At 39.6% G+C, this 19,393-nt stretch overlaps 1 protein-coding gene across 2 annotated transcripts in view; it reads left to right on the plus strand.

Moving 5' to 3' along the window:
* The window catches only part of LOC308399488 (protein PHTF2), a 52,371-nt gene that overhangs the window by 20,493 nt on the left and 12,485 nt on the right, over nt 1-19,393 (plus strand). For both annotated transcript variants that reach the window (XM_080886786.1, XM_080886785.1), the window contains exons 3-6: nt 573-653; nt 13,668-13,724; nt 17,407-17,476; nt 17,976-18,134. In XM_080886786.1, coding sequence (XP_080742912.1) covers nt 609-653; nt 13,668-13,724; nt 17,407-17,476; nt 17,976-18,134 — 331 coding nt within the window. In that variant the 5' untranslated portion in view covers nt 573-608. The remainder of the gene's footprint in view (nt 1-572; nt 654-13,667; nt 13,725-17,406; nt 17,477-17,975; nt 18,135-19,393) is intronic.

Here is a 19,393-nt window from a genome sequence, read left to right on the forward strand (position 1 = left end):
AACCACTGCAAGAAATCAGACAGCCATAACCAAACCGCTTCCACAGAAGTCTTGTTTTTTGTGTGTGTGTGTGTGTGGGGGGGGGGGTTCAGGTGAGGATTCAAAAGGAATAACCAGCTCTAAACGAGTGTTTGTTTGTATTGTAAGATGGGTGTCAAGGGAAACAACATTAAAAAAATAAAAGTGACTAGGCTTATTACTAAGGTGTGTTGTTCAGTGCGTACATGTCTTATGTTTGGACACGTTTCACATTGATTAGTACAGGTTAGACTTCATGTTCAGATTTGTGTACAAGGAGAATCCATCACATCACTGTCCATCCCTTATTTATCCTCTTAAAAGCCTCACTGAGATTAAAACACTGCTTTTTAAGAGTGACCTGGTTCTATTAGACGTGTCAGTGAGATTTGCTTTAAAAATTGATTGTGGGAGGGGTGTGTTTAGTCCCCTCCCTCTTTTATTTGTCACAACACACCTGCCTACCAGGTATAGACCCCAGTCCTCCTCTCCCTGTCCCCAGTACTCAGTCACTCACGCTGCGCTCTCTTCTCTCTCTCGCTGTGTGTTTTCAGTCTAAGATGCCCTAGGCGGTGAGGAAGGAAATGTAAATGGCTTCCAAAGTAAAAGATGCTGTGGTGTGGTACCAGAAAAAGGTAAGGCGCTGCATTTTAAAATCTTTTATAAAATTAAAAAAAAAATTTGTGTGGGTTTCACACTATTGCTGTGCTTTTGTTTTTAAGTATTTAACTATAATATTAAAATGAAAACGTGTATTTAATATGATATTTTGACTACCATTAACCTTTTTATGCACTCTTACTAATACTAGTTTTACAAGTCTGCTTTTCATAGCGTCTTATTTATAAAAAAAAAAAAAAGAGAAGAAAAAGGCTTTGACCTTTTATAAGCCCATTACATTTAATTTTTTTCCTTTTATTTCTCTAAATGACACTTTTTAAAGATTCCTATTATCTTTGCACTACTTTGTAGCTTATACAGAAGACTAATTTTTGCCCAGTTTGATTACTATTATTGTAATGATTGGGGACTATGTTGCAATTTGCATTTTATAGACATCAATCATGCTTTCCCTTTGCATTGTAGAAGTGTCTGATTAAGGCATCGTCTGTGCATATTAAATTGTATTGATATTTTATACTTGTGTGCCTCAGCTATGGTCTTTAAACCATAGCTGAGGCATAGCTGATTATAATGCTCAATATTATGATCTGTCGGGTGGACCTCCTTTTCTGTAAGACTCTTTATAAAGTCTTTGCTTTATTCTATACTTTGAATAATCTCCTACACATGGTTTCATCTTTTTTCTTTTTTCTCTTACATGCTTTTACTGCACTTGGGAAATGCAGTTTCATTCACTTTCCTCTAATTCTACTCTCATCACTTGACATCTATTCTAAATTTTGTAGTTTAGAATTAGTAATGTAAATGTTAATAACACAAAAAATGAGTGTAGTTCCCTCCTTTTTATTTCTTTACTTGCTTTTATTGATAATGATGCATCTTGTCCATGATTTTCTGAGTTTAGCAAGTACAGAAGAGCAAACTGATCATCTTTTACAGAGAAATGCACAGAGATCTGGTAACGCTGACCAGTTTTGCTTGTATTTGCAGTCATCCTGACTCTGACCCAGTAACAGTGTTAATTAAGACATATTTGCTCCTTTTGCTGCAGTGATTTCTTACTTTATATACAGACTGCAGTATATGTATATACTCAATAGGTGATCATACATTGTTCTTGCTCTGTGGCACACTGAGGGAGAAGTCGCTAAATCATTTAATTTCTTTTTTTTAAAAAGAAAGATAGTTTTTCAAGACTTCTGACACTGAAGCGAGCAGACTCCTTCAGTAAACCATTTTGATAATGACTTCCTTGCTGCTGTCAGCAGCGACATCGGGGTCGAGCCGTTCAGCACTGCCTTCAGCCCGGCTGGTGTTGTGTGTCCTGTTGTTCCATAGTCTCAGATATCAGATCCTCTGTTGGACTCCAGCCCCGGTCCCCCTGCAGCTCTCAGCTTACACACTCATCTGCTCTCACAAACCTGACTGCCTGTTTTTCTTTTCTCTGCCCTCACTGCTGGCCTTTTTTTCTTTTGCCTTTTTCTCTTTCTGCTCACCCCTTCCAGATGTAGAGATCAGAAGCTGGAATGAGAGCTCACAGAATATGACCCATCAGAAGTAACTTTAATGAAAGAACAACATTGAAAACACTTGCATGTGTAAATATATACATTTTCAATCAAAACTGCATTTTTAAAAATGTTGTTTTATTACTTTAAGTTAAATTCTTTTGTGTCGTAAATATAGGAAACGGTAAAGCTTGCACAAACCCTACTTGGGTTGTTTTCAAACCGTTGTCTTGGCTTTAGCTGATTAATCTGAGTTAAACGCAGAATGTTTTCTTCAAAAAAGCATTAAGCTCAATGCATTTCTTGGGTATTTGTTCATCATACGTCTGTGTTTTGTGTGTCTAGCAAAGCTTGTCTGGGCAAAGGCACACCAGTGACGACAGCCGCTGAGTCACGAATGACTAAACTTTTTTTTTTTTTTTTTTTTTTTTTTTTTTTTTTTAGTGCCCTCACACCTGTCCTCAGGGGACTTCTTTATCTAGCGTGTCTCATTTAGACAAGTTAAGTGGTTGTGCGTTTTCTCACTCAGTTGAGAAAATAAACAATAGATTAGGTTGAACTTTTCTGCAAGCCGTGACCAGGATTTCAGTGTCTCACAAGAGACAGTTTCATTCGTCTGCATTAACCCTCTCAAGGCAGGCGTTGCCCATTTGCAAACTAACAACCTGATTACTCCGCATACATATTTTGTGAGTTCTTTTTACTCAGAAGTACCACTGCAGGACTTGGTTGTACATTAGCAACAAAAAGTTTAATTTGAGCCTGAGAGGGTTAAATCTCTTAAGTGTTCTGTAAAATTGGACAACAGCACACCAGATAGATGAGTCTTGAGAGGCATAGAAGGGTCCACTGCACCTTATTATAATGTCTAGCTTGTCAGGAAAGGGTTTGATATCAGCAGCATTATGTAACCACCTGAAATCTTGCTAATCATATCTTCTCTGCCCTCAGGGAAGATTCATACTTCTCAGATCCAGCTTCACACAGTTGAATAATTTGTTGTTTCCAAGTGAAAAGAAAATGTATTTGTTCACTTGCCTCTGATGGCTTTTAGCACTGCAGATTCTGCAGTTTCATTATAAATGTTTGACATTTCTGATCCGTCACAGTATAGTTAAAATGTCAACAAACAAGTCACAGATTTAGGTTTGGGCTGTTTTCAGTAGAGCTACTTCTAAAGAAATCGCTGAGAGATATTTAGTATTCAGCCTGCATTGGTGTTAAATTCTTTAAATGTTTCCTTTTTTAATGCTGTGAGCTCCATAAATCTGATTAAATTCAGCCGAGATGATATAAAAGTGCACATTTATGCTTTCCAGGTGTGTTTTGTTTTATTTGGTTTAGTTTTTTGTGCTATATTTTTGCCTACTTTTAAATGTGTAAAACTGCAAAAAATGGTTCACAATGCAATAAAAGACAGGGTCCAGTAACTGTTGAGTCTCACAAAGCTTATTCAGTGTATTCACATGAAGTTACATTTTATGTTGCAGAGAAAGTTCGAGATTGTCAAACCGGTCTGTTAAGGTGTGTTTCACAACTCGGGCTCTTCGGCCTCTAAGCCCTTCAGGCTTATGTCAGAGTCGCAGTGTATTTCTGACTGCTGTGCTGGGAGACCAGCTGTAAATAGATTCGGTGCCTTGTTTGTGTCGAGTCTGTTCTTTTTCCTCACTGCCGTGCCATGCCAAGCCCATATCACAGTGAAGGCACATGCACCGGAGCAGGCTATATCGGCCACAGCGCCAGCCATACTTACTTTTTCTCTCTGACAGTTTGTTTGTTGTTACCAGATAGAAAGCGGTTCCATGTAGAAATTATTCAGCTTTTAATGTCTTGAACATTTTAAATGTGCCATGCATGTTGGTTTATGTTTGAGCTGAAAATGTTTAACTGTAACAAATTTAATTGTAGCTTGCGTGTGTGTATTTTGAGATGTGACGCAGTGTGTATTTTCGGAGGGTGTTTGTTGTTGACTTCTCGAGATCAGAAAGTCTCGTGTGAAGATTCACTGTGACCACACTTAGCAGTTACAGGTCTATATTTAGGAGATGAGAATTTTTGTGGATTATCTTGTCGCTTCCCTGTTGTAGTTTCTTGGTGCAACTCCTTGGACGTTTACATCTCAGAATATAATAAAAATCATCTGACCTTTACTGGGTTCTGAAACGAGGCATGACTTGGCAAATAATGGCATGGTGTATTGAGCCAAAATGCAGAAAGTGTGTGAAAAACTAAGTTCACCCTCACTGTTTGCGTAGGAATTAAGAGGATAAGTAGCCGTTATTATGCTAAGTCAAATACACCCGATTAAGTTATCATCAGCAAATCTGTAAAAGCAGAAGCAGTTTTAATTGTTTGTCTGCTGTCTGTTAACATAACACAGAGGAGGACATCAGCAATGATCTCAAAAGTGATTGTTGCTGTGGTTATAAGGCCATTTCCAAAACAATTCCAAGCCCATCACTGTGCATTGAGAAAGATTATTCACAAGTGGAAAACATCCGAGACTCCAGCTTGTTCCAGCAGATTCACCCTGAGGTCACACTGTGCAATGTTTAAAACCCAAGAGCTCCATCTTGGACTCTGCAGGCCTCGGTTAGGAGGTTAAATGTTGAAGTTCATGACAGTACAATATTTTAAAAAAGAACAAGTCACTGAGTTTGGAATGGCAGCTACTGCAAAAAAGCTTGTTCTCTGTAAAAAGAACATGATAGCACAGCTTAGGTTTGCAAAGTTTCATCTGAAAAAATCATGAGACTTCTGAAACAATGTCCTTTGAACAGATGAGCCCATAATGTACAGCACTATGTTTGGGGAAAACCAAACCCAGCATTTCAGCACAAACACCTCATACCAGCTGCTCTTTGAGTCGACCATGAACTCCTCTGTATACCAAAGTATTCGTCTGTCTAACAAGCTTGGGTCAGAATTGGGTCCTGCAACAGGACGATGATCCCAAGAACAGCTGAAAGAGAAAAGAAGCAAGGTAACGCAATGACTCAGTTAAAGTTCGGACTGTGAAGAAGAGCGGGCCAAAATTCATCAAAAGTCATACAGAAAAGATTGACTTCAAGTTATCATGCATCATAGATTGTACTTAGTTTTTCCACATACTGCTTCTGGGCTTAGTTTTTGCTAAATAAATAACGGCATTTGTTATTTTGGGTTGGCTTAAGTAATGATAATCTTCATTTCTTTTCCTTCATTTGCCCCAAAGCAAAAAAAAAAAGAAAAAAAAGAAGCATTGATAGGTTTGTAGCATAAACCTATTCGCTGGAACGTTCAAGACAATTTACTACACAGCAAAAAGCAAGACACAAGTAGGCAAAGTTCTTTGTGTTACTCATGCATGAGGGAGACCTGCCTGGAGCCAAGTGTCGTTCCACCCACTTGACCTCCGTCAGACTCTCAGCCAGGTTCCCCATAGCACTCCTTTTATTGTGGTTACATGAATATGCATAGGTTCATTAACATATGACGTTTCGTATAGGTATACATGTGGACAACGAATAGTGGGTGTGGGTGTGAAGACTCCCCAAAGCTGGTGCCAGGAGTCTAGCGGTCCATCTGAACAAAAGGCTCTTACACTTAGACAGATATACGTGTGTTTGCTATACCATATATCAGCAAGAGAAGACACGACCTCTCCTAGGTGTGTGATCTATGCCAGAACCCTCTGAAGAGGAGTGAACGCACTCCCCTCTTCATGCTACAGAGTTGTTACAGACCTCCTAGGATGAGACATTCTTTCAATCTACAAATGGTTATATACTTCTAAGCATATATAAATATATATTTCTAGGCATAAATGGCAATCCAACTATACAAATCTAACAAGCATATTGTTCTTTTGAGATGTCCTTCATGTGTTTCTGGCAGCCAAATTAAAGTTTTCTTATCTGACACACGCATGCACGTACACACCTGTCTGAGCAGAAAATAAACCTTACACACAGACTACAGGGAGAGCTGTTGTTGTAGTCTGAGTCGCTGTAGTCTCACATCTCAGGGGTTCGTGGACACCACGAAAAACTTCTTTTTAAATGGGGTTTTTTTTTTTTTAAATTTTTTTTTTTTTTGCTGATTCTTTTCTTTAGTTTGTTTCTTTTGTTTTTGCCCCTTTACGGATTTCTTCTTCTTGTACAAAGTCACTTATTTAATAAGAGATTCTTGGAGGTTATTAGAAGGTGGAAGCTTCATGTTTTTATCACTGTAGCTTAAATATACACAGAACAATTTTAAGACTTTATTATGACTGTGGCATTGTAGGATTTCACTATTTATTTAGACTAATTTTAAGTTGATAATTATTAGTGGTAGCTGCAGTCTTTTGTGTGTTTGAACCTGGGTTGAATGTATTCCTATATTTACACAGTAGTGATGCCCTAGAGACACACTGATGGAAAAATCCCTCCCCTCTTTGTGGGACGCTGGGTGTGGTTAGCTCTCACGCGCTGATTAACCACCAAAGTCTGGCTCAGAGAGAAGAGATGTTTTCAAACTGGAAGGAACGAGGAAAAACTGGATGAAAAGTTGACACAAACATCTGACAAACTACACTGTCAGCAGCTTCACACATTGTTAAAATCCTGGTATAAATTTGACTGCTACACATTGTAATCACTAAATCTTTGCCAATTATATTTATTTTTTATTTATTTTTTGCAGTGTTAATAGTTTAGTCTGTGAAGCTACTGCTGGAAAGGTGACGTCCTCATTGTTGCTTGTTTTGTCTAATCTTGGTGCAAATCTTGATTTTAAAAAAACAAAACAAAAAACAAAAAACAATAAATAAAATCATTTTCCCTCAACAGCTCAGGCAATCGGGTGCTTAATAATAGTAGGTTATTCAGAGAAGTTTTTTTTTTTTATGGTTTTCCAGGATGGTGACTTTTTGACAAATGTTCAGAGGAATGTTTTTGAGCCTCTTAGTACTGACCTATGAATCATTCAAGCATAAAAATAGACCCAACTCAAAGGATGACCCAGTGTTGTTTACACATAACAGGCACATTAGCAAAGAACCCGTTTTACATTGTATCATTAGGTACTATGTTGCATATGTGTTTTTGTGATAACCTGGTAGTATATGCATTTCTTTTGCTTGTGGAAAAAAACAAAACAAACCAAAACAGTATAACAGTTTGACAGGCATAAGTGTTTGTTTGGGAATCACCTTGTTGATAAAATAAAGAGCAATTGACTGAAAACTTGGCATATCTCAGCATGGTGTTTAAGCATGTCTTTGAAGTTTGAGAAAACTGGAACAAGTGGAGCATAAAACAAGTAGTGGGGGCCTAAAAGAAAGGGGGGGGGGTAGTCTGCAGCAGATCAACAGTATCTGAAAGTCATATCCTTAAGAAACTGGGGGGGGGGGAATCAGTAAAAACCTGGCACAGGAACTGAAAGATGCATCTAGGCCTTCAGGTGATCAATCTACTGTTGACGCAAGCCTCTTTAGAAATGGTCTGAGTAGAAAGTTCGCTGTCAAGAGGCCATTCTTGGGGAAAGGAAATGGGGAGAAAAAGCTGAGGGATGCCAGTTTACACAACTGGACTGAAATTCAGTGGCCACAGGTCTGGTGGAGTGATGAATCCAAATTTGAGATTTGATTGATCTTGTCGGTATATACAGAGAGGTTAAACAGTGAGTGTATATAAAGCTATCTGTAAACAGTGGAGGTGAAGGCTTGGCCATGGTTTTGAGGGGTTTTGGGGTTTTTTTTTGGGGGGGGGGGGGTTTAGCCATTGGTGTTGAAAATCTTCAAATATGCTGGAAGTATGACCAGAGAGAAGTAATGTCAGATTTTGATTCACCTGTATTTGATCTCAAGCAAAGTGCCAATACAGTAAAAGCATACCATACCACACCATGGATTGGCCTCCCCAGAGCCCAGACTTTAACATTATTGAAGCAGTGTTTGATCATCTTGATGGAGAACCAAAAAAAAAGAGCTTTGAATGCCCTTTTGCTGACTCTATGAAAACCACTTGAATGAAACTCGTTAGAATAGTGCAAACTGTTTTTGCATTGCCATTCAATAAATCACTGCACATATTTTTGCATTTTCCTGGTAAAATATGAAGAAAACGCGGTAGGCTAAAGTCTTTTGCACAGTACTGTTTACCTGGCTTCTGCAGTTGAGTAGGGAATTGAACTCTCGGCCCTGTCATTAGTAGCGGACTCACCCAACCCTCTTAAACCTCAGCGGCCCATTTCGTTTGAAGCTGCACTGTTCAGGATTGTTACATAATGTCCACTGACAGGTTGTCCCCCTGTAAAGTTTATATGACAAACGTGTTAACAGTTTACACATGCAACCCACAACAAATAGAGCAACATTACCATTTATGTGGAATCGTGTTTGCTCTTTTGTTGTTCTGTTTTTGGTGTACACTAATTCCCAAGGGAAATGTTGTGGTTTCTGGACGCTAGAGTTGAAGTTTACGGTTGAACAGTAATTAAGGCCTTTATAGGATTCATAGGTATGAGGGGATAAATCATGTGAGATAGTCCTCGAAGGCATGGTTAATGCAGAAATATTGATTACAGCAGATTTAAAGTCAATGCAGTAAAGTCTGTGACCAGGATTGACATTTGAGTACTCGTTATTTTTAAGCCGACTAAACCCCAAGCAGACGACGGATGAATGACGACATCGCGCACTGAAGAGTGTAAATCATTCGCGGCTGAAATTTCTGTTAATATGTTAAACTTCACGTCAACAACATTCCTCTGAAAGTCAGCATCTGTCTTTGTCTCTGATACCCCCTCAATTGCAGAGGCAGTTATGTAACTCCGCTCTCCTCCTCCGACTCCCCTCGGTGCATCGTCCCTCTCTGTTGTCATGACGACTCCAGCATTGCTGCAGCGGCACACTCGGCCTCTTCGCTCTCAGCTCTTGATTTGCTTGTAAAATTGCTGAACTTTGAATTTTTTTTTTGTTCTTCCCTGGTCCAAATCCTTACATTAAAACTGAGAATTTAAGTATTTGAGATTTATTAAAGCAGTTTTTTGCAAAATGGTCAAAACCAGCTGGCTGATCATGAGTGGTTGATGAGGTAAATAGATAGTGATGTAACGGTGTGTGAGTGTGGTGATAAGAGGATTTACAGTGCTGTAAATGCCTCTTTGTCAAATCACAGTTACCTCGCGACTCTATGATGTAACAACAGATGAGCGTGTGTGCGTGTGCCTCCACTTTCCATACCTCACGCACACCCTGATAAACACTTTTATCTTCCTACTTAGTAGTCTGGTCATGTTTGTCCTCTGGAGCATATGTGGAGGACAGTCAAACATCCTCGCGTGTGAGTGTGTGTGTTTTAATGGGCCGAGTGGAGTGGAAAATTAGCTGTCAGTCTAAATGTCATGCAGTCAGTCAGACGTCCAGAACTCGGCTGGTTTTACCTTACTGGTGGAGCCTCGAGATCCTCATCTGTCCCTAGTCGATAAGTTACAACCCTTTTTTACTATATAACACATGAAGGATTTATTTTGAAAAGCATCTATAATGTTTTAAAGCAGTGGTAAAAGGTAATATTCAATTCTAGCTTCAAGTATAAGTTCTTCGTTATATGCTTATGAAGCTGAACACTGAGATGAGTGTTTATTCACCTGCTTAAAAGGCTTCTCAGTCCACTCCAGCGTGGATTCTTTCCTTATTTGTACGTCGCCTCGGACAAAGAGTCTGCCAAGTCATAAATGTTTAAATAGGAGTTTAAAATTAGACGGAGGTCTCAAGTTGCACCCGTTGAAAAAATGGTCTTTTTTTTTTCCCCTTCCTATAGTTAGTTAGATTTATAATGAGACAGGGAAGGAAAAAATTAAGGTGGCCTTAAGTCTGCCTTTATCTCTGTTTATAACTTAGTGCTGTTGGAGGTGCTTTAATTGCATGATCTTCAGCAGCAGGTAGATTTTGACACTCACTGTACAGTCTGTTAATCTGTCACCATGTTTACCGATTTGGCCTCGGTGGGTAGCTGCCAGTTTTCCTGGACTTTCAGCTTAAAAAGAAAATGCCAAGGTCAAGATTTCCTTTTGCCTGCCAGCTGTTGTTCATGAATGCAGTTTAATTATAAAAAGCTGAATTGTTTGTAATTCACCAAATAAAGTCATTCTTTTGTGTTTTGCTCGCGTGCAGCCAAACCCTTTAAAACACGCAATTAAAGACTTTTTTCCCTTCTCACATCTGCATACTTGTATGTTAATACATAATTATAGCTGCATAGCCAAAGATTTCTCAAGTTTTTCTATTATTATTGTCCATACTTATTTGTAATGCATTAAACTTGCTTGTAAAATGTATCTGTTTACAGTTAGTCCTGGTGTCTTGTCAGCTCAAGTTCAGTATCTCTAGCCCATAAAACTAGAAATACTGAACTTGCTTTGCTATGGTCTACTTTTAGCACAATAACAGAAGGCCAGGTCATTATAAATATCAATAAACTGATATTTTGGAGACTGTTTATCTTAACTTTAAGACTTGGAACCTAGGCAGACAATTCCTTTCATTCCAGCTTCAGCATGCATTTCCAAATTTGTTTAGTTCCCATTCCGAGCTACTCCGGTAAATAAAAACACTGTACGGTCGTGTACTGTCATCCTCCCTCCACACTTAGCTGTTTCTACCTGTTATGAGCTCTCTGATGTTGTAAAGGCGAAGAAAACATCAGAAATTAACAACAAACTTTGTTCAAAATACGCTCACAACCACTGCTCCTCAATGAGGCCTTTCCAGAGACTGCGTTGTCTGGCCCGGCTTGTTGCTTTATTATCAATAAACATTTGTCATTTGTAATTAGGATTTATTCATTTTATAAGGTTATTCATTAGCAAAGGTTGGAAAAGCGAATAAATGACCTTTTACTGACAAATTTTATATTGAAATAATCAAAACAGCAGACTTCTTGATAGAAGAATTAGTTTGTTTGTATTTGAACAAGTCTTTACAGCATTAAACACATCTGGAACCTCTGGAATAGATGCGATCAGAGCAGCACCCTGGTTCTAAAGATTGGTATCACTATACACAGAGAGAATATTATCAAATGTTGCTTCTTCATAAAGAGGAAACAAGTGCATCACAATCTGACTGCTAGTTCCGGACAATATAATTTGAAAACTGTCCATGAAACCACATGATTAACCTCACAGTACCCAGCTACCTCCAGACAAAACCAATTGATTAGAATTTGGGATTGATGTGTACTCAATAGTTGTACCATAGTGTGACCTGCGGGAGGGCGGTGTCACAACAGGCACGTGCTGAAGCTGGTGTCAAAGTGTGCCTGTTATGTGGGACGGCCACGATGTGACACCTTGCCTGACCCACATCTTTTACTGCTATATGTGATCGTTGACATGGAGATGTCACCAGACTGAGGTGCTGTCTGCACCACATAAAAGAACAAATCATTTCACTAATGTGATCGTTGTTTTGTTAATAAAATTAACTTTAGAGGACTTGTAAAGTGATATTAGTAATAAGACAGGGTTTGTTTTTGGTTTTTTTGTAACTACATGGCACACACTTTCTCTTCTTGAGTTCCTAAATTTGATTCCTCTCTGTTTCAGTCTCTCTTGGTGCTCTTCCTTCGTCGTCTTTGACCTCTTTCTCTCTCTCTCTCTCCATTCATCATTAATGAAACTGCATTAAATATGCATAGTTTCCACTGGCGTGCTCATGGGGTGACCCAGACTCGATGCCATGGAGGCATATAAGCTCGCAAGAAAAACCTGATCTGCTGACACCTCTACCAGGAGATGGGGGTTTTTTTTGTTTTGTTTTTTTAAAGAAGCTGCTTAATAGTGCAACTCTAGTAGAATTGTATCTTCTAATTGTGAAATCTAAAAGCAGGTGACATAAGAAACCAGCAACCCTGTGAAATTGGTGCAGTCTGACCTTGGAGTGTGTTTGTTTTGATCTGTGTTCCCAGATCAGATACAAATATATCTTGTTCTTACAGTAACAGCACTCTCTATCATTGTCTGATATATTTTCTTTCTGGTGTCTGCTGTGCTTGGCTCATACAGACCACATTGCTTGGCACATAATAGCATATAATGGCTTATCCACTCCTCTGACCTCACGCACACCCTGATAAACACGATTAGTCCTCGACACGCACCAACACTCTGCAGGTCTATTGATCCCTCTGATCCCTGTGACAGTAACAAGTGGTGCACCCTTCATTTCGCCCTGCCCTTCCTCCTGTGTGTAATATTGGTAAATACTAGCTGCTGGTGCATATTATCCTATCAGGGGTTTTTGTTAGCTGTACTCCAGTTAAGAGGTAATCAAGGAAAAGAACAGACAGGACGTACTGTAGGTGTAATGTGTTCTTGTTGCTGGTTTTATGTGATCTGTACATTTCAGTGCATTAAGTGTTTACATCCCTGTTAACTTGCTGTAGTTCTATCTGTTATTAAAACATCCAAAAAGTCTGCAGACTGAGAGTCGGGGCACAGCAGCACTTTATTAAAGTAGATTGCTCAGAGTGCAATAATTTATCCTCCAACATAATGGCTGAACTGCTCCTCTGTTTGGGACTCTATGCTACAGCAACACCAAGAAAACTGAAGTGGTTGCTATAAAGATGGAGACTAGTTCTGTGACCATTCAGTCACTTGGTGTCTTGAACGTGACTTCAGTGCATTCAGATACCAAGGAAACGTTTGTTATACTGCAAATATTAACTGATAAATTGCTATAAATGGCAAATCTATTCTTCTCTACATGCCCAGAAATCCATATTAAACAGAAATTCACATTAACAACTGAGTGACATAGTTACTATTTGTGAAAGATGGAGATTTAACCACAAAATGACACAGGCGCTCGGCAACCTTGCTTTTATATCGGAGTATAACTAAAATACAACCAGCTGAAACCAAAAGTTCTTAAAGCATTAGAGGAGAAAACATCGATTCACCAGGTTCAGACATCTTTACAATCCCGTTACTGGAGTGGATTTCTCCTTATGGGTCTGATTTACTGTGTTTTAATGGCTCACTTTCAGATCCGTCCATATCTGTTGTATTTTCAATAAATTCCAGCTAGTTTTATGAGACCGTGACAGTTCCAGTTGTGAAGCAAGAGCCTGAAATCTTGAACTCCCACACAAAACAAAACAAAGCTCTAACCATAATCGTGTGTCTCTGCAGGCTTCCTGTTGTTATGAGATATAATGAGGCTGTAGGTAATGGGGATGATGCAGCTAGCAGATGAAGGGCGGATTTCATGCAGAGAATGAAAGTAGATCAAGCTTTATTCATAAGTTTGATTGTTCAGAGGCAGATGGTCTGACACTAACCTTTTATTTGCTCTACAGTCTTTATCAGAACAGAAACTTTGTTGTGTGTAAAAGAAACCTGTTGTGGTTTTCAATCATTACTACTTTTTTTCTGTAAAGTCTGCAGAGCATCTTGTAAGATTAAAGCTTGTACTAGGTTTGTGTTTACTGCTGGTTTCTTCACTGGATTTCATAATTAATACCTTGTTTGTTTTTATTTTTCCAGATTGGCGCCTATGACCAACAGATATGGGAGAAATCAGTGGAGCAGAGAGAAATAAAGGTCTGTTTCCTCCACACTTCCATGTTTTGGTTTGGCTTTTTGCTTTTTGCCATTTTCATTTTCCTGTTTTTCTCCTTCTGGTCTCTGCTTATTCATCCTTCATGTCTTGTGGTTCCTTTTGCATTATCGCTTCAGTTTTTATTCTGCCGTCACTTTTCCTATGTTTTCTTTTCACTCTTTCCTTTCTGTCCTCCTGGCTGTGTGTCATCTGCCCATTTGTCCTCACTTCACCTCCATCCTCCTCCTCCTATCATCTTTTTCTCTTCCTCTCTTCAGTTTATTTCTCTGGTGAGTACACAGCAGGGAGGATGTTCCTCCTGTTTTCCCACAGTGCATGTCTGCTCATCGTACGCTGTAGACAAAATAGACTCTTATTGGTTACTGGTTTGTTATCACGTAGTTTTCAGGGTCACAGCTGCATTCCTGTGACCAGTCAGTGTGGTGTGTTTCTCTCATCACAGACCTAACAATGTGCATCCTCAACATCTAGTTCACAGTAGCAATGTGCACATGTGACCTCAGTTACCGTAACAACCAAAAGATGACACCTTAGTGCAGAAATTACTATACCAACATAGGAAGTTCAACCTCTGATCTTTTGACCTTTTTTAAATCAGAAAAGTTTTCTTGCATTTAAACTTCCTGTAGTTTTATTTTTTTTTTTATTGAAGGAGTTATTAAAATTTCATATGCATTGAATCGGCCTCAGATGAGAGTTTTGCTATCTGACAGATCTGTGCTTCTATCACCCTCCATCCCTCATATAGTACTTCTTAGAGAAATAGACTTTTTAATCAGCTCAGTACGCGCACATACGCACGCACGCGCACACACGCGCGCACAGGCACACCACTGACCTTGGTTTATGTCTGTTAAGCAATGGTTTCCCAGAGTCTGCAGCTGCAGCAGGAAGTACAGAGCGCATCTTAGTGTGGTACTGACACAAGATGCTCTAACTCCTAAGTGTTAATTATACCGTTTATTGGCTCATATAAACTCAACCAATCGGCATCATAAATCTAGAGAAACGAGTCTCTTCATTCTATTTTTAGCAGAAGACGACAGCTTATCTCACTAGAGAGGAGAACTGCTTTTATTCTTATCACAACCCTGATCATAGCTGCAGTTTATTTACAAACTGGAAAGAAAGTGTATTTTTGGATTACTTAATGATTTAAAGACCAATGCCATTTTATTTAATTGGTGTTAAGCCTTATTGTTACAACACAAACAATAAATGCCATTTGTCACTCATGAGCACAATCTGTTCATACACAATAAAACATCAGATACAGGAGCTGAAATTGTTTTGTTTTTTGTTTTTTGTTTTTAAACAATGTAAACTCTTATTAACAAAATAAAATTAGGATTAGAAAGACTTTACGTCTCAGTTGGGGTTGGTTATTAAACTTAACCAAACCTAGCGTGAGTTTGTTAATAGTAGAAATGTCTGGAGAAGAACCCAAGCTGCCCCCTGCTGTGCAGGCAGGAAACTACTGTTACTACTGTTTGACGGCTAAAAACAACTTGAAATGCAGCCAAGCATCAGCAACAAAAGAACAGATGAAAAGCAGTGAGAGAAGTGGTGATTACTGAATGCAAAGAGTGTTTGTAAATGTTAGATTTAAATAAACTTTTGTTTTGTACATATTTCACAGTCAGTCACAGAAGCAATGTTTAGCTTGTGAAGATAAAAGGCTTTTCACAGCATGGAGATAAGTGAGCTGAGGCCAGGCGAGATGCTCGTGAAGGACTTTACTGCTGCAGTAAAGACTCTACCTGCATCTACTTTACTCTCTTACACACATGCGCGCGCACACACACACTATATTAGCATGTAAATAGTGCTATTTAAAGATAAGAACCTTCACCGAGGCTCCATATCAGACCATTCGCTGATAACAGAACTTGATTGGCTGCTATGTAAATATTAGCATGAGCTGAGCAGATTCAGGTGCACCGCTTTGTGGTATTTCACAGTACTCTTGGATATGTCTCACATTGAAATGTGCAGAATTTGAATGGACTTACTTAAGGACTTAAGGACAGTACTAGTGTTGATAGAAAACCAGGTTTCAGGTGATACCAAGACTAAAAATTGTACTCTCAGAAAGCCCAAACTTAGATCCAGCTGCAAGTATAGACGAGGAATACATTCAGTATGAAGTGATTACCTGTGATTTCCGAACTGCATGAACATAGTTATATAAAGACCAACACCATACCTCCCTTATTTTTAAACTTATGGGCTTTTTCTAGCAGCATGTCTGGATTATGGCTACGTTTGGAAAGGAGCTGCCAGAAAACTGAGACTCCACAAAAGTGGAAAAAGATGCAGGAATCTGGTGACTGACTAAAAATAAGTTTAATGTTTCAGCAGTAATTATGATGTAGAGTAATCGGAGCTTCTGCGGCCGTCTTCCTAAAAATGTTTCCAGAGATTTTGCGATGTGCACAATCTAGCCCTGAAAAACCAAACGGACGAGTGCTTGCCAGGAAAGATGTAAAAGGATACAGTAAATCTAGATACTCTTGCACGTTTCCACTTAACTCTAGTGTTAAGTGGAAACGTGCAAGAGTATTCAAGAGCTGAAGAACCTGTTTCCAAACATGTTTCCAAACACCTTTTCTGTGAACAGGCTGGTTCTTCCCAGGAAATCGGAGCCTCAGTGTCACCTCAGACAGGCCTGAGGATATTTCATAAACTTGTGGAGTCCTAAGTTTGAAAAACTACAAGCCTCAACTTTCCTAAAGACCATGACAGAAATGCAATTATTGGTCCTGTGAGATGAGTGGCTTTCCATGAAATTAGTCAGAACTGCTGCAGTAAAGCCATAAGGAGCCCAACGGTGAGCCAAGAAAAAGGCCGTGCACACAGAGGTGCACACATGTGTACACAGCACTGTGACCTCGGCTGTGTTTGGATTAAATTATTATGATCTATAAACTATTGTCGGGCTGCTTACACACTAATTCAGGCATTGTACTTAATCTCTTTCTCTCTCACACGCACGCACACACACACACACGCACACACACAGGGAGCTTTGAGCTGTGTTAATTTGCTGCCTCTGTGACAGAAAGGTCAAACAAGAGATTCATGTGAATTTTATAATTTATAGTCGCTCATAATGTTTCGGTACAGTTTGTTATCTGAGCTAACAGATAACACACAAAAACAGACACACACACACACAAATGGAGCGTATGCATCATAGGAGGATGTGACAGGCTGGCACAGGAAGTTGGCATGCCACAGGGGAGCGTTATTCCCAGGGTCATAAACTGAACAAAGCACCGTATTTAACTACAGCAGTCAAAATGAGTAAGCGCTATTACACAGTTTGTAATGACAGGGCTGGCTTCAGGGTCTGAGAGGGTATATTCATCAAAAAAAGCTGCACCACAGCACAAGAATCAAAATAAACATTAAAGTGTAGATGCAGTTCTCCACGAATTAATGGATTCTTGTACATGTAAATCTGCTTGATGTGTGTAGATGCATAAACTCTTAGAGTAGAAGCCGTAGCTGTGTGAGTGCACGGTGTGCCTCATCAGACACTGACCACACGTGTGTTTATGAAGGCATAAAGTGCACGAGCAGCGTGTATCCCTGTGAGTATTTGCATATTAATGATGTCTCTTTGTGCTGCACTCACTCTGCGTCTCTCTCCCCCTGCAGGGCTTGAGGAACAAGCCAAAGAAGACGGGACACGTTAAACCAGATCTCATCGATGTGGACTTGGTTAGAGGTGAGGGGGTAAAAAAATGGGGGCTTTCTGCTTAAGGAAAATCCAATAGACCGACTGCAACATTTCCACATGTGCATAAAAGATACACATGTGAACATGAGACGGGCAGCATGGCCGTGCCAACCTCCCGTCGCTGTTAATGCCCGCTCTTTCTTTCTGCCTCGATCCATCCGTCTCATATTCATCACATTTTCAATTATTCATCAGAAGAGTCAGTTTAATCCCCCTTGGTTAGGGACATAATCAAGGCAGAAACGCAGGCAGGGAAAAGATAAACTGGGGAGGGGGGAGGGATCTGGTGAGATAAAAAAGATAGATGAGGAGGGAGAGGGAGCCTAAAAAGGAAGAAGCGAAGATTAAAAGATTAGCTGAGCTCTAATGTGACTCCTGGATGTATTAACTGATGTGCTTTTCTGCTCACAGCAGAGTCATTTGCTTTAATTAGCTCTCATTAAACTTGAGAATGTGTGTGTGTTTGTTTCTGTTTTCTTATCCTCAGGGTCTGCGTTTGCCAAGGCCAAACCTGAGAGTCCATGGACGTCACTGACCCGGAAGGGCATCGTTCGAGTCGTCTTCTTCCCGTTTTTTTACAGATGGTGGATCCAAGTCACCTCCAGGGCCATTTTCCTCTTACTGCTGGCACTCTATCTGCTGCAAGGTTGGTGTGAGAGTGTGTTTCTTTTTTCTTTTCTCACAACCCACAATCTTGGTGCTCTCAGTGGAGTGGAAATGCAACTCCTAAGTAAACTGTGGGACGAGTTGTTTGTTTAGTAAGATGTCAGGGTGAACACTCTCAACATCTGTAGTGGGTGTACAAATAAATAAATCCTGATTATTTGTTGAGTGAGTGACCTATTGCTTTGTCTTTATCTCCTGTCATATATTTGCTCTTTACATTTAGATTTGATCATATTAAACATGACCAGACTTTCAAAGAATGAGGTTAGTGTATGTACAATAATCCTGATTTTTTTTATTTTTTATTTTTATTTTTATTTTATTCTTGGATATGCACAACATCAGAGGAGAAGTCTCCTTATATGGTCATCTTATGTATCAGTCGCACAGACTTAGACGACTCCCTGGCAATCTGCTGTTACTAGAGAAAATGTATTCTCCAATTGGTTTGCAATTGTTGCCAGCTGTCAGTCACAAAGGGTGCTGCACAAGAACCTCATGATTACTTTGGTCTAGCAGATTGTTCCGCTTTGATCGGTTCTGCGGCTCCTGATCTGCCGTGTTGCAACATTGATGTCGCAGCTGGGTTGAAGCCACGCGTGTATGATTGTATTGGTTTTTACTGCCATTTGAAAGAGATTCTGGGACAGAGGCTCAGAGATATGCAGATATAGAGAGGGAGAAGTTGCGATAGTTTGCAGAGCGTTTTTCCACAAGTCTCATGTTTTCAAAGTCTTTGCCTCTAGTTTTGTCTGAGTGGTGACACCTATGGTTCAGGAGAATAGGCACACACATTTCTACAGAGAAGCCCCAGCTCTCTGTTATTGAAAACCTTTGAAGGGTTGCCAATCAGAAGAAAGTGGTTTTAAAGTGGTAGGAGCTACAACAGTCTGGAGGATAAACCAAGGCCTCTTATAAGACGCAAATGTTCTGAACTGTGAATCATGCAAAGGTACTCCAGCAGACTCCCAGAATAAAAACATGGAGCTGACTATAAGGGTAATTTATTCCTCTTCTTTAGTCTTCAGTTTAAAACGAGGTTCACAAACTGCTTGAACAGCTGCCAAAGCGCTTGTAAAATAATGTTTTTCCTAAAATGCACAGACTTCTATAAGAAGCACCTCCAGGTTGCACCCACAGATGCACACGCTCACTCGCGCTCTCTGCACAAACACTTTCACGAGCACTGAACGGTATTTTCCACCACCTACATCACGTTGACCTTTTCTGCCCTGAAGA

The sequence above is a fragment of the Rhamphochromis sp. 'chilingali' genome (genome assembly GCF_963969265.1).
Source record: "Rhamphochromis sp. 'chilingali' genome assembly, chromosome: 7".
Taxonomy (NCBI): domain Eukaryota; kingdom Metazoa; phylum Chordata; class Actinopteri; order Cichliformes; family Cichlidae; genus Rhamphochromis; species Rhamphochromis sp. 'chilingali'.